At 44.1% G+C, this 15,942-nt stretch overlaps 1 protein-coding gene across 8 annotated transcripts in view; it reads right to left on the bottom strand.

The window, feature by feature from the left end:
* Positions 1-14,066, bottom strand: part of POLB (DNA polymerase beta) — a 35,025-nt gene extending 20,959 nt beyond the window's left edge. For 4 of the 8 annotated variants that reach the window (XR_003999019.1, XR_003999018.1, XM_030552223.1 and 1 more), the window contains exons 1-9: positions 13,890-14,066; positions 12,582-12,639; positions 9,953-10,019; positions 9,454-9,528; positions 8,521-8,579; positions 7,728-7,777; positions 4,954-5,005; positions 4,140-4,194; positions 3,348-3,420 (exon numbers count right to left, since the gene is read on the bottom strand). Coding sequence is in view for 4 of the 8 variants with exons in the window: in XM_030552223.1 (XP_030408083.1) it covers positions 3,348-3,420; positions 4,140-4,194; positions 4,954-5,005; positions 7,728-7,777; positions 8,521-8,579; positions 9,454-9,528; positions 9,953-10,019; positions 12,582-12,639; positions 13,890-13,950 (550 nt within the window). In the remaining 4 variants the exon portion in view is untranslated. The remainder of the gene's footprint in view (positions 1-3,347; positions 3,421-4,139; positions 4,195-4,953; positions 5,006-7,727; positions 7,778-8,520; positions 8,580-9,453; positions 9,529-9,952; positions 10,020-12,581; positions 12,640-13,889) is intronic. The other 4 variants (XR_003999016.1, XR_003999017.1, XM_030552220.1 and 1 more) reach the window with 2 other exon arrangements.
* Between the last annotated feature and the right edge of the window lie 1,876 nt (positions 14,067-15,942).

A 15,942-nucleotide genomic window follows, 5' to 3' on the forward strand; every position in this document is an offset into this window, starting at 1 on the left:
ACTTGGTCTTGCCACAGCACAAGTGGCTTGACTAAATGACTTCTCAAGATCCCTTCCAAACCTACATTTCCAAGTCTATGATTAATAGGGCAGCCTCTACACTATCTCAACCCTAATGTGCTAATACTAAGAAGTGACATAAGGGACCAAAACCATTTTCAATTGATAGTAAAAGCATTTAAGGTCTTCCTGTTCCGCAGCCTGTTGAACATTTTCTGCTGTGTGCTTCCACCAATCATTTTTTATTGTACACAGCTTAGACAGAGTAGATTGTTTAGAGCTGTGACAGGTGGCTTCCTAAGTGAACGAAGTCTTGACAGATAACCATGCTTTATGTGCCTCACGCAATAAGTACTGTACATGCATTATCTTGTGGCAGCATTCCCATCCATAGCGAAGATGGCAGTATACTACACACAGACATGACAGACATCATCCAACGCTGGGCTGAACACTTTGTCTACTTAATTGTCCATCTGCAATTTCAAAAGCTGCTATTGATGGTGTAGCATGATTCCCAATACATGAAGGGCTCACTAGACTGCTAGTGTTACTGAGACAGAAACTGCCAACAAACAACTGTCACAAGGAAAGGTGCCTGGTTCAGATAGAATGCTGCCAGAAATCTATAAGCATAGTGGTTATCAAACATATCGAATGCTTACACGGCTCAACATCTGGGAGCAGAAGACTATGCCTCAAGACTTCAAGGGTGCTTCAGTTGTCCATACATACAAATAAAGGTGATTGAGTACTCTGCAACAACCATCATGGTATCTTGATTTTTTCCATTGCTGGGAAGATTTTGCCCTGTGTCTTGCTCCCCGGATTCTTCCACATCACCAATAACGTTTCAGAGAGTCAGCATGGCTTTCGCCTGGGACACAGAACAGCTGACATGACTTCTGCGGCTTTTGAAAATGCTGGGAACAAAACTGTGATCTCTATAAGGTGATTGTAGACCTGATGAAGACCTTTGACACTGTTAGTTGGGAGGGTCTCTGGTGAATCTTGACCTAAGCTGGCCACACAAATTTGTAACAATCATGCACTCATTCATGCTGGCTAGAGTGCTGGAAAATGGTTCTTCATCAGAGCCTTTGTCACGAACACCATGAAGCAGGGCTGTGCACTCACACCTACACTATTTACCATTGTCCTTAGTGCTATGCTGCTAGATTCTTTCAAAGACTCTGCAGCATCTTCAACCTCCAGTGTCTTTGTGCTCACATTAAAGCAATTGACTTGTTTATTAGGGAGTTCCTCTTCACTGATGATTGTGCACACACAGCACATACTGTCCAAGACATGCAGCATCCGATAGATGACTTTTCTAGATCGGCAAAGCTATTTGGACTCTATCTGCCTCAAGAAAAACAAAGCACTTTACCAGACTGCTCCCAGAAAAATGTATTCTGCCACTGAAATAGCAATTGCTGACAAGAGTGCTTAATGCAGTAGAAAAATTTTACTATCTTGGCAACACTTCATCTGATAATGCCACGATTGACTATGAAATCACGCAGTGCATTTCTAAAGCCAGTTCTGCCTACGGTTGACTTTGCTGCCACCTGCGGAATGAGACAGACAGTTGACTTCACACCAAGATTACTGTCTACCATGCAATTATGTTAAGCACTCTTCTCCACAGGAGTGAAACATGGACACACTTGATGCAACTAAAGAGTTTTCATGTGTGCTGTATGCATCTCATCTGTAAAATCAAATGGTTGGACAGGACACCAAATACTGAAGTTCTGGACCAGTGCTACATAACTAGCACTGAATTCCTAATCTGGCAGGTGCAATTTTGCTGGGCTGGTCACCTTGTACATGCTACACAACTCCCCAAAGTCATATTTTAAGGACCACTGAAAACAGGAGCACCTATACTGGGAGGCCAGTGAAAATGACATGACACTCTGAAAGCTCACTTAAAAGCTGGCTATGTCAACCTGAACACATGGGAAGTTGCTGGTGCTGAGAAACTAGGATTGCAGCAGACCTGTTGGTCTGCAATTAAAGCCATCGAGAATAGCAGAAGAGAAAAAGTTAAAGGGAAACATGAGAAAAGAAAGTAGGCTTTGGTTAAAAAAACATGCAGTGATGTCAGTTTAACATGCGGCTGCATCTGCGGATCCCTCATCAGTTTATGTTTGTGCAAGACAACACACTGAAACAAACTGACTCTCATATGTTGACTATGATAGGAGACTCCAACAGAACTAAGAAGTGGATTAATTTTCATGGGACTCTGATGAAACTGTCAAGCATTTACCAATTAGTACCAATTTGGTGGCAGCTTGTGTGATGTGGATACTCTTCATTGGATACTGAGCCGAGATCACCAACTCACTCCACAGAAGCCAACCAGCCAAGTTAGTAATTTGACTACTTGATCACAAAGCAAAGTATCATCTCTGTGCCTCTTATTCTTAATGTTTACATAGTGTTATGGTGTTTAAAGACAGATCACTGTTATTTAATAAACACAATTTTGAATAAGACCAACTTCTAAACGGCTTAACAACTATTTTGTACCAAATCTACATCTGGCATATGTGTATTTAAAATAAAATTTAACTGGGGAACATGACATAGACTAATGAAGACTTGAGTTTTTCTTCATTCGAGTGCTAGAGTTTTTACTACTGGTGTGAACAGTGGCTGATTATGGACAATAACATTTATAAAGTTTTTATTTTTTAAGCTGGAGGACCTCACATATAATTCACACAAAAAATTACTGTCGACCTCACACTGCTCAGCAAATAATTAATAGACTAAAGTAGTGAGGTTTCTCATGCTTCATACTACATTAGTAGAAGTAATCATAAAAGATTAAACTACAGATGCCAAAATAAGTGAACATATCACATTTTATGAAATTTGAGCATTGATTTTTTAATTGAGTTGGTTCACTTACTGAAATTTGCAAAATAGGAAGTAATTTTCAATAGGTGTTTATTATTTGTGTGAATTAGCAAGGTTCTGTTATGCTATGTCTGCACATCAGTAATAAGAAAGCCTCCAGAGCAGATGCGAGAGTTTTGAGGAAAAGGAAAATTTAAAGGAAACTATTCTTTGGTTTTACAATTTGCAGCATCCTACTCCACTTCTTTTTATATCGCACCCATAGCCTTACATGTACAAACTGAACTAGTCAGTCTAAGCAAAAAGCAAGAAGCAAGTTTACTCCATCTGGTCAGTGTAACATTTTGCATTAAGGACTATGCACATCAGTACAAATTAAAAAAAACCCTTAAGGTTCACAGTTCAGACATTTGTCAGTAAGTTTTGACTCCCAGAACCATGATGTAAATGTGAAGGCATAGTGGAGTACCAACCTCGCCTGAAACTGCCACAGACTGTAGCAATATATTCGGGGTCCAGTTTTTTAACCTCTTTCAATACAATTTCCTGTTGAGAAAAAAAAAGAGCAAGATCAAATCATTTGAGCTGCCCTCTGTAGTAAGATGAGGCCCTGAAACATAACCTCTTGTGTCAGAGGCCCAGTCTGAGACCTGAAGCCCAAAGCAACGTACTTCCAGGCACTGCTAAGCAAAAGCTGGGCTGTGAGCCAGAGGCAGGCCACACTCACAGAAGATGGCAAGAAGAGGGCTGCTAGAAGCAGGTGCATCTTAACGACAAGGTCAAAAGGACAGCATGATGGATAGAAACAACATGATCAAAGGAGGAGACAGCCCCCAATGAGTCAAAGGGCTGTACTTCAATACCTCAGTAGGGATGAGTAATCTGTCCTGTAACTGTATAAAAGTAGGTTCCGGAGTGCGCATCTTTGTCTGGCCTAGGGTGCAGTGGAAAATCTCGCCACTGACTGAGCTGGTCCATTGCCAGGGAGCACAAATTCGTAGTATGTCTTGTACAGTCTACAGGAAACTATTACTGTGCTTCGTTTGACAATAAACCTGGCTCGGGTTCCTCCGTACATTACTAGAGTCTGTGCTCACTGGGGGTTCTCTAGGGGTCTGCTTTGTCAGCTATCTGTGCAGAGCTGGGGCAGCACACAGCCCACCGTTATCATTGAACAAGAGCAGAGCACCACATCGGTAGCTACTGACAACACCCTCTTCATTTGTTCTCATTGCCTTACTTGGTTGAGGAAGATTATATCTTACCTGCATCTGTAACATCTCTTCTCTAGGTATTCTTTGCTCGAAGTCTTCAAAATATCTGTACAAATAAAAAAGAAATTGAATGACTATGGGTAAGGCAATATATTTAAAATTTAACCAAGCAAACATTAGATAAAACTCCATACATTTTACATTAAACTGATTGATTAGAAACTAATAACCTAGACAACGATAGCAAGCCAATGATCACAGGTTCCTTTTGCTAGTCTCAGACACCTCAGAAATTCCCATCACCGCAGGTTCTCCCTTTCACCACCATTAAAACAGATTTCAGAGAGGAGAGGAAGTACTGCTATCATACAGGAATACTGTATCAAGAATTTCTTCTGCAGCCTTCCAAAGGGGACAAGAACTTCATGGTTTTAAGAACCGACTCAGCAGCAGCAAACAGAAAGCTTTCCTTAGCCAGTGGTCAGAGAGGCAATCCAAACCATCAATTTTTCTAGAATTTAGACTCTCAGTGATCCAGATACAACATTTCAATCAGAACCTGAGAGGAAAAGCCTGTTTTTTTCACCACCTTTAATAACTCAAAACTGGATAGGCTGAGCTGACTAAACCTTTCTAAAACAATGCATCTTTGGACTGCAACCAAGCACAGCTAATTTCATCCCCCCCAAAATTTGTTTGGGTAAGTTATGAGCAACTGAGAAAAGGGAAGAACAGGGGATGGAACTGGATCTTACGTATTAAGTGTGCTACTTATGGTTGCTATAATCTTAAAGAGTGTACTGGCCTCTGGAGGAATTTTTACAGAAGCCAAGTAACTATGTTCATGAAAATGAAACTGTCTTACTTTAGCCCAATTCGCTGATGATGATTTAGCTTGTGTTCATTTTTCTTCAGATCTGGAAGAAGTAGAATGACAGAAAAAGTACTCAGGAGGAGGAAAATAACTTTAGCAAATAGATATTTATTGTAAAGATGTATTGTAAAGATGATTTAACTCAACAGCAACTATAAAGAGAAACACAAAGAATAAGAGTTTTTGTTGTGCTTGTAAATTATGAGGAGGCTGCCCTATGGCTCACAGAATGAATGCAGTAGCATCTACTAAACCCACGCCCCTATGCCAGGACACATCCCTTATGCCAGCGTTTGCAGCAAGGGCAATGCAGGGCAGTGTAAAATGGCTAGCAAAAAGCCTGCTCAGGGGAGAACTCTACTCTGGCTAGACTGGGGCTCTTTAATCCCTCAAAACACAAACAAAAAAACCCCACCACAAAACCCATCCCCTGCAAAATCCACATACAACCCCCAACTCCTCACAGATGAAAAGTCCCACTTAGTTGCACCTAAGAAGTCAGTTCTAGTCACTGAGCAAAACTGTCTTAGGAAATAGTGAACCTAAAAAAAATCAGTAAGGAGTAGTCATTGTAATGTTTAATACCGTGCTCAGTGCATACTTGTTGATTTCTACATTTATAAAGGGCCAAACCTTCAGCTGTATTGGAACAGCTGAAGCAGAAGGTGGTCTTTTGATTTGGACCATCCCAGACTGAAGTGGCCTCTGAGGCAAGTTACCACAGTCCAAGGGCTGCACTGACAGACAAGGTGTGATCTTATGTGAAGATAAAATATGAGGCTCAAAAAAGGAAGGAAGCACCAATCCAGGATTGTTTCCCAGTTTGATATATCTCCAAAATGGCCTGGCCTAGAATCCCCACATTTGTTTTAGTCTGTTGGCAAGAATGGTAACTTGAACTGGTTTTGGAGCAGTTTGTTGGCACAGCTAGTTACCAAAATCAGTTTCCGCACACTTTATGGGCCACAATACCGTAACTCCTCATTCAAGGTCCTCCCGCTTAACATTGTTTCGAAGTTATGTTGCTGCTCAGTTAGGGAATGTGCTCATTTAAAGTTGTGCAATGCTCCCTTATAACGTCGTTTGGCTGCCTGCTCTGTCCACTGCTTGTAAGATTCTGTGAAAGAGCAGCGACTTTACAAATGAGCATTCCACAAGTTCCTCTCCTCCCCCTCCCAGTGCTTCCCCCACCACCGAATAGCTGTTTGGCAGCACTTAGGACTTGGGGAGGGGCGGGGGGAGAAGCAGGGATGCGGCGTGCTCCAGAGAGGAGGTGGAGTGGGAAGTGGAGGGGAGCAGGGACAGGAAGAGGCAGGCCTGGAGCATCCCCCAGCAAAGTTGGTGTCTGTTCTTCTCCAGGGAAGCTGCCGACGCTGCCGCTGCTGCAAAGGGGCTTCCTAGTGTCCTTGCCTGCAGTGGGCTGTGCCTGTGTGGGGTAAGCCAGGGGCACTTCCCAAACAGAGTAAAGTACAGTACTGTACAGTATATAATGCCTTGTCTGCCCCCCCAAAAATTCCTTTGAACTTAACCCTCTGCATTTACATTAAATCTTATGGGAAAATTGCATTCATTTAACATCATTTCACTTAAAGTTGCATTTTTCAGGAACATAACTATAATGTTAAGTGAGGAGTTACTGTATATAATTTATGGCATCACAAATGCCAAGGCCAGAAGGGACTATTGTGATCATCTAGTCTGACCTCCTGTATAACAGCCCACAGAACTTCCCCAACGTAATTCCTTTTGAACCAAATCACATCTTTTAAAGAAAGATCTGATCTTGATTTTAAAATTGCCAAGGAGAAATTAAGAGGGGCAGTGGTGGTCTAACACGAGAACGAGCAAGAAGGTGAGAAAGGCTGGACAACCTGGGAAGGAAAGGGTCTTATCTAGTAGCCTTTGTCCCAAAAAACATCTTTACTTTCCCAGGCAAAAATATTTAAGTTGCAATTAAAGTATCCATCAAAGTAGAAGACCTTAAAATAAAATGGCAGTTTTAACAACAACCACCGAGCATCCACAACAGGCAGCAATCCTATCTTCAAGTAATTCCCCATTCCATCACACCAGTAACATTCCAATCATGTGTAAGAATCTCCAAAAAGTATGAGGTTTCAAGAGTAAATGAGTTGTCACACTGAGAGACTTAACAAATATGGTAGCTTTAACAGTGAAGACCATTAACCATATCAACTGTTTATCAAGGGTTGAGGCGGATTCTCCATCAATGGCAATTTTTAAATCATGACCAGATGTTTTCTATGTAACATGCTCTAGTTCAAACTGGATTTATTTCAGAAAAGTTCTATAGCCTGTGCTATGCAGGTAATCAGATGAGATGATTGCAGTGGTCTCTTTTTATCTTAAAATGTATGAATGTAGCGTACATCCAGCTCTTGGGTGCTGAACGAAAAGAAAGGGATGGATGTAGTGTCAGTGGAATCAAACGTATGCAACGTAAGCACATAGGTACTACCAAAGCCATGCACTTCAGAGTTTGCAGCACTAGAAGAAAAAATTGAAAAAGCCTGTTTCTTCAAACCAAGTCACTTTCCCTTTCCCCATATTTTGGGAGAATCCCCATCTGAAAATTTATCTGGTGCCTTTCTTCCCTGCACTGACTCAAGTTTTGGAATGCTGAATGCCTATCCTTAATTGTATAACTGCTGTCATTTATGCAGCGAGCAGTTTTTCACAACTTGAGTCATAACCTTTTCACATTCTTCCAATCAAGGGCTCTGAAATCAGTATGGTACACTCACCTTCCAATGTCTTTATCCCTTCATCCACAAACTTCCTAGCTGCAGAAGGACTGCAAAGATTCAAGGCACTTCTTAACCAAATTGACACAGTGAAACCTCTCCAGCAGAAAATGTTATATCAAACAGTAGCACATTACACCAGAATTTACTAACAGATTACAACAAAGTTTATAATCAGGCAATTAGTTCTCCAGTACCAAAGCCATTTCTTACATTCATTCTCACATTCTCCCTCAACTTGGCATACACTGCTTGCATGGACCAGGAAATGGAGGAAGAGGATGGGAGTCAGGAGACCTGGGTTCTATTCCCAGCTTTAACAGGGGCTTTGGACAAGTCACTTAACTTTTCTGCGCCTTGGTTTCCCTACATGCATGAGAACAATGTTACCCACTTTAAAAAGTTGCCTATGGAAAGGCTAAAGTGGGTTGTTGTCATCAACTCGATTTCCTCCTACCTCTTCAGTAGCTCCTTCACATTCCTTTTGGAAGTCACTCCCCCTCTCCGTTCCAGCTCATCAGTATCTCTCAAGGCTCTGTCTTTTGTCTGCACCTCTTTCCCCTCTCTCTGTTATAAGCTGGTGATCTCATCCACTTCCATGGCTTCCGCTCCCATCTCTTCACTGTCATTTCCCCAATGTACATTTCCCCTGGGCTCAGTCTTGAATCTCTAACGTCTCAGTTTGGATGTCCCGCTGCCAACTCAATCTCCATATTCTTTCTTCAAACCCTCAATTTCTACACTGCTGTTAATAACTCTACAAGTAGATAGAACCATACAAAAAAATTCTTACCCTATGCCACTAACTCGGGTCAGGAAATTGATAGATGAGCTTGTATCATCCTGTCGAATCTGGAGAAGAGAGACTGTTCTCTAACTCACTTGAAAAGTCACAGGAACATAAAGTAACTCAGTGAGTTATTGCACTTGAAAGTTGCTGTAGTCTTTTTAGATCTGACCTACTACCTACACATCAGAGACTCGTGTCATGATTGTTTAGATCCACTCAGAAAGAACCTGGACAGGTGGTTTTCAGTGCCAAGCCCTTGGCTCTAGAATTTGCTTCCTTCTTTGGTTTCAGAGAAGAGAGTTTGATACTCAGAGGGATGTTATAAGGCTCTAAGTGAGGCTGGTTCCTTTTTTAGTGGAGGGATAAAAGTCCTTTTTAGTTTTTGCTGACATGTCTATTCAGATTTACAACCACATTTTTAAAGCCATTGTCTGAACCCTTCTATATACTGAAGCAAATTCTATATGTTGGGAATAAGTACATAAGAGAGACTTGGTCAGGTTTTAGATCCTCTGGCAGAAGGATGGGAGCCCAAATTTAGAACAAGAGGGGTGCTGCAGGCCAGGACTAAGGTGCACTGGGAAAAGCCGTGTGCAGGAAGCTTTCTACATGTCTGTCCAGACTAAGGTAGGTGGCCTTGGCTAAAACCAAACTTCCATGAGAACCCACTTCATCAATTTGGTGGACAGAACAGGCAGGAAGGCAAACTGATCATATCCTGTAATATTTCCAGAGATGTACAATTTTTTTTCAGGATTTTTTGTTTTTAGATACCCATTTCCTTCTTTCTACTCCCCTGGCAGTCTACGTGCATCTCCCCCCTGCATGGCCTCAGTCTCTCCTGAAGCAGTAAAGCAGTTGCATGGAGTTAGCAGGAGACCTGGGAAGGTATAGAAAAAAAAAATGCCCGCAGAGAAGAAGGTCAAAGAGGTTCACCTTTTCAAGCTTACGTAGTTTTCCAGTGGATAAAAACTCATCAATCTTCTCAGCGATTTTAGTCCCTACTCCTTCCTAAAAAAGAAACAGAACCAACAAGTCAATGAAACTTTACCTTCAGGATAACTAGCATCACAGACATTATGGATAAACTACAAAACTAAATTCAGAAATTTGCAAAACAGAAACACAAACTTACAAGACAATACTTTGCTAATGTTCATAATTGTAAGCAGCAGCATTATGAGCAACAGAAGCAGACTCTAATTTTCCCTGTTTTACAGTGAAATTTCAAAATGGGCTTTTAGCAAAATTTACAGTTCCTGCGCTAAATTTAAACCTCTAAAGTCTGAGAAAAGCAGGAAAAAGCATATCTTTGAGTCTCCTCAATTACAACTATGATAATGTATATTATAATGCACTAAAATATTAACACAAAAATGGAATTTAATCGTGTGGATGATAGGAACTCTGATAAAACATCTGTTTTACAGCTTACCAGCTTCTTTGCTTCAGCTCCACTTTTTATCTTGCTTGGATACTTGGATATTACAGAAGCTGCTTTTCTATATATATATATACACACACACAAAAAAAAGAAATTCCATTCACTTTCCAGCTTTCAGTGAACAGTATCAAATGACAAGACAAACATTTTGCATATACTCTCATTACAGTGCACTGTGTGTGGTTCCACCCTGGAGCAGTGGCATCTGTATAAACTACCCCCTATTTCTCATGCACCAGGAATACGAGACCTCACCAAAAAAAAAAAAAAAAGGCTTATCGTACAGCGACCTGAATATCAATTTCCTCAAAGCAGTAAGTAACAATTATGTACTTTAACATAAGGGGCTCACATAAGGACTTTTATAAATAAGGTAAACAGCAATGCTAACTTAAATTTACAAAAGAGCCTGTTATTCAGAAGTACTTTACAAAAACTACTTCTCTGGTTAGCCACCTCAGATATTTTTGGGGGTGGGATTTTTTCCATTCCCCCTTCAGGGCCAGCTTAGGAAAATTGAAAAATATGAAAAGAAACTTGTGAAATAGTTTCTCTCAAAATGAACAGTGAAAGAGAAAGGAAAGAAGGAAAAGCTTGACTGAGGCTAGTATTTCCAAGAATACATTAGTAACTATTTAAATTATATTACACAGGTTCATAGAAGGGCTAGCTTTGTCTACTATTTTGACACTTACTGTATATTGATGATAATACACTATTAAAGAATCTGGTGGTGTTGTTACTACTATAAAGTTCGGATATCTACCTGAATTTACTGTTGATCCTTAAATATCACGCTCTGTTACCTACATTATAAGAACAGTCATTTTCCAAGCTCTCTCTCTGGAAACACAAGTTTCTCCTGTATCTGCATAATAAAGTCAGGTCTATTTACATACTATTTCTGAGCCTAAAGGATATAAACTTTCCTTTTGGCTTACAACAATAGTGATGTCTTCTAGTTTCAAGCTTTTCTTTTTTTCCTATTTGCCAATAGACAAAAATACATATTTATTATTCAAATCAAAACTAAATAATTTACACCTATTTCATCAATATACCAAACAGCACTTTATATGCTAACTAACTTATACAGAATGCATTTCTCATTCTTCAAAAATGAAATTTTAGTTTCAATAAGTAATTACCATAGATATTTCAATTTTGGGGGGGGGGTGCGGCGGCGAAGGGGAGGGGAGAACAGGCAGAAAAAAACCCCACCTTTTTTTTTAAAATGCCATCTAAATTTCCAAAAAAGTTGTACATCTTTTCTTAGGTGCATAATGAAGTATCTGGCTGAATTGGAATTTTAAGATTGCAGAACACAGTTAATCAAATTAGAATCTGGCCGAGACCCTGAGCCTAGCTTAAATTTAGAACATAAGAACGGCCATACTGAGTCAGATCAAAGATTCATCTAGACCAGTATCCTGTCTTCCGACAGTGGCCAACATCAGGTGTTCCAGAGGGAAGGAACAGAATAGCTAATCACCAACTGATCCATCCCGTCACCCATTGCCAGCTTCTGGCAAACAGAGGCTAGGGACACATCCCTATCCATCGTGACTAATAGCCATTGATGGACCTATTCTCCATGAACTTATCTAGTTCTTTTTTGAATCCTGGTATAGTCTTGGCCTTCACAATATCCTCTGTCAAGGAGTTCCACAGGTTGACTGTGAATTGTGAGAAAAAAATACTTTGTTTGTTTTAAACCAACAGTCTACTAATTTCATTTGGTGGCCCCCTAGTTCATGTGTTATGAGAAGGAGTAAATAATACTTCCTTATATATTTTCTCCACACCAGTCATGGTTTTATAGACTTCTATCATATACCCCCTTAGTCATCTCTTGTCCAAGCTGAAAAGTCCCAGTCTTATTAATATCTCTTCATACTGAAATCATTCCTTACCCCTAATCATTCTTGTTGCCCTTTTCTGAACCTTTTCCAAGTCTAATAGGTCTTCTTTGAGATGGGGCAACCACATCTGCATGCAGTGTTCAAAATGTGGGTATACCATGATTCCCAACAATCTGTTCACTTTTTTGACTGCACATTGAATGGATGTTTTCAGAGAACTATCCACAATGACTCCAAGATCTCATTCTTGAGTGGTAACAGCTAATTTAGACCCCATCATTTTATAGGCATAGTTGGGATTATGCTTTCCAACATGCATTACTTTGCATTTATCAACGTTCAATTTAATCTGTCATTTCGTAGCCCAGTCACCAAGTTTTGTGAAGTCCTTTTATAGCTCTTCCCAGTCTGCCTGGGACTTAACTATGTTGAGTAGTTTTGTATCATCTGAAGTTTGCTACCTCACTGTTTACCCCTTTTTCCAGATAATTTATGAATATGTTGAATAGGACTGGTCCCAGGACAGACCCCTGGGGGACACCACTATTTACCTCTCTCCATGCTGAAAACGGACCATTTATTCCTACCCTTTGTTTCCTATATTTTAACCAGTTACCAATCCCTGTTGAGTAAGACTGGGCCTGGAGCAGTTTCCCATGGCACCCAAGAGAGGGGACACCGCGGCCCTCTCTCTGCGCTGAGAGCAGGGAGGGTTGGGAGAACATGGTGATACCCGCACCGCTCACTGGCGCACCTACCTGTACGCATTGTACTTGTGGATAGCTCGGTTCACATTCTTCTCATAGTTTGCCAGTTCTGCGGCCCCGGGGGCAATGAAAAGAGACACAGAGACATTTCTTACACGCATTTGGGTCTGACCGCTCACTCCGAACCAGTTCTCACTCAAGCGCGGGCGGGTTAACGTTACCAGGCTACCACAGGCAACGAGTTATATTCCCATGCGATGCCCGGGCACCAGCAATATTCAGAGCCCAGCTCTACCAATATTGGAGTTGGAGGAGCACCCCCACGCGCCTCCCCTGGCCTCTTCCCTGTAGCTCCATGCTGCCTCCCTGCAGCAACTGCAGCCGCAGGGTTCTAGTGCCCCCATCTCGACTGCCAGGGTAGACTGACTCTGAGCCTACCCTTCCACCTCAGACCCTTCCCTTTTCTGGCAGGACCCTCCACCAGCACAGGCCCCTCCCACCTGCAGTCACTGCTCCTGCCCCATGCTGGGCAAGGAGGCAGCCCCACATCCCTCACCCCCAGTGAGGCTACAGTCAGGATCAACAGCAGGGAAGGAAGCACACACAGCACCCCCGACACCCACCACGGGGGAGGCGAGGGAGATTCCTGGACCTCAGAGAGGCCCTAGGAGCACATGGGGTGACAGTGGCGAGGGTGAGTGTGCTGCTGTGGGGACAGGAAAAGGGGGTTCCTCCCCCAGAGCTCGCTGCTGCCAGCAGGGAAAGGGCTGAGGGAGTCCTCCTCTCTGGCCTGTCCTGGAGCAGCCGGCCTGCACCGCAAACTCATCCCCAGCTCTGCCCCACCCCCAGCCAGAGCTTTCACCCCCCACTGCACCCTCAACCCGAGCCCCTCCGGCACCCCACACACCTTATCCCCAGTCCCAGCCAGAGCCCTCACCCCCCCTACACCCTAACCCTCTGCCCCCGCCCTGGGCCTAACACCCCAACCCCCCAGTCCCAGCCAGAGCCCTCACCTCCCCTACACCCTAACCCTCTGCCCCCGCCCTGGGCCTAACACCCCAACCCCCCAGTCCCAGCCAGAGCCCTCACCTCCCCTACTCCTATTCTCGCCCTGAACCCCTCCCAGACCCCAAACCCCTCATCTGCAGCCACACCCCTCCCCCCCAGAGCCTGCACCCCAGACTTCCTCCTCCACCAAACTCCCTCCCAGAGCCTTGGCAGGTGTGTGGGGCGGTTCTGGGCACCATCAAATTCGGGCCAGTCCGGGACACCGGGTGGCCCCTTGTCGGGCGAGAGCGGCTCGGGGCCAGCGGCCTCAGCCAGCCCCTCACACGCGCAGAACGTCAGCAGCCAACCCACCGCTCAGGAAGTCTGTGATCCCCGCATTGGGGCTCTCCTGCGGCGCCTTCCGCTTGCTCATGGCCGCCCCAGCTCGGCCCGGCCCGGCCAGCCGGCAGCTACGAGTGCAGACGGGACGATGGGAGCGACGAGGAAACTTCCGGTTCCTAGGGACCGGGGGGGCGGGGCAGTTAGCCGCGGACTCCTCCTACCCCAGGCCCACACGCTGGGGAGAAGGGACGCGCCGCAGTGCATTGTGGGTAATTTGGCAACGTCTTTTATCAGCAAGCTCGAAGCCTGCAGCACCATGGGAGGGGTAGTGTTTCTCTCGGCCTTTTTCTCCCATCAGTCATTGCGGGGCGCGCGGCACGACGGGAGGAGTAGTGTTTCTGTTGGCCTTCATCTCCCATCAGCCATTGCGGGGCGCGCGTCATCTAGTGTGGGCTACTGATGCACTAGCACTGAGGTGCTGCTACGACCAGCTGGAGTCACAGACGCGCTAAGAGCTGAGATCACTCTGAGCCGTGTTAAGTGCTGGAGGCAGAGGAAGGAGGAGCCATCCCACTCCTACAGGGAGTGAGTATGTAGGGAAGGAAGGTGATAGGTTACTTTTATTGTCTTATTTGTGAGTTCTTTTGCAACTAAGAGGGAGGATAAATTTGGGTTCTTTGTGTAACTTTAAAGTTTTGCCCAGAGGGAAACCCTCTGTGTTTTGAATCTGATTATCTGTGAAATTCTTTCACTCTAATCTCACAGAGAGATTCCTTTTACCTTTTATCTTTAATTAAAATTCTTCTTTTAAGAACCTGATTGAGTCTTCATTATTTTAAGATCCAAGGGTTTGTATCTGTGTTCACCAGGACTAAGTGGTGAGGGGCTATTCCCAAGCCTTCCCAGGGAAAGGGGTGTAAGGGCTTGGGGAGGACTATTCTCAAGCCTGCCCAGGAAAGTGGGGTTAGGGACTTGGAACTCTGCCTTCCCCCAAATATCTCCCAAGTGGCTCTCCCTAAACATTTGGTTAACGCTTGGTGGTGGCAGCATACTGTTAACCTAAACTGGTAAAAATAAGCTTAGGGGGTCTTTTATGCAGGTCCTCACATCTGCACCCTAAAGTTCAGAGTCGGGAGGGAACCTTGACATGGCTACCCTATGGTGGCTCCTTCTTTCACTGTCTCTGGCAAAAGCACACACACAACACAGACAAAAGGCTTTTTCCCCCTTCCAGATTTTTAAAGTATCTTGTCCCCTTATTGGTCCTTCTGGTCAGATATCAACTAGGTTATGTGAGCTTCTTAACCCTTTACAGGTAAAAGAGGAATTAACCCTTAACTATATGTTTATGACAATGGCACTGTTACACTATAGTGACTACCTGCAGGGCACAAAACTGGCTCAGCGAGGGGGAAGGCTAGGATAGGGCTGTAGCATCACAAACTGGGTAATGTCCCAATTTCCTACCACTAGCAGTTAGACAACTAGTGGTTTTTAGGGGGTGCTGCCCTGTCACCACTTGCTGCAGTTGTGATAGATGGGTTACTTTGTCAGAGTTTCAACCAGTGTTCCCTCTAATTTTTCCCACTTGTGTGGAAGGAATTTTGTTATGTGCACTAATATGGAGATGATGTGTGACACATCACCTCCATATTGGTGCACATAACAAAATTCATGTGGCAGGGGTAGGGGCGAGGGGTTCGGAGTGTAGTACGGGGCTCAGGGCTGGGGCAGAGTGTTGGGGTGTGGGGGAGTGAGGGCTACAGCTGGGGGTGTGGGCTCTGGGGTGGGACTGGGGATAAGGGGTGAGGGCAGAGGCCTGGGGTGTGTGTGGAGGTGAGGGTGCCAACTGGGGTTCCAGGTTCTGGGGTGGGGCTGGGGATGCTGAGGCAGAGGGTTGGGGTACAGGGGGTGTGGCCTCCATCTGGGGGTGTGGTCTCTGGGCTGGGCATAAGGGGTTTGGGGTCCAGGCTGCCCTGGGACTACAGGAAGGGGGCAAGAGGACTCCCTGCAGCACTCCCTCCCCGCAGCAGCACCTGGGCTGGGGGGAGAGGCACCTCCCCCTAACGTGGCAGCTTCAGGG

The sequence above is a fragment of the Gopherus evgoodei genome, chromosome 2 (genome assembly GCF_007399415.2).
Source record: "Gopherus evgoodei ecotype Sinaloan lineage chromosome 2, rGopEvg1_v1.p, whole genome shotgun sequence".
Classification (NCBI taxonomy): domain Eukaryota; kingdom Metazoa; phylum Chordata; order Testudines; family Testudinidae; genus Gopherus; species Gopherus evgoodei.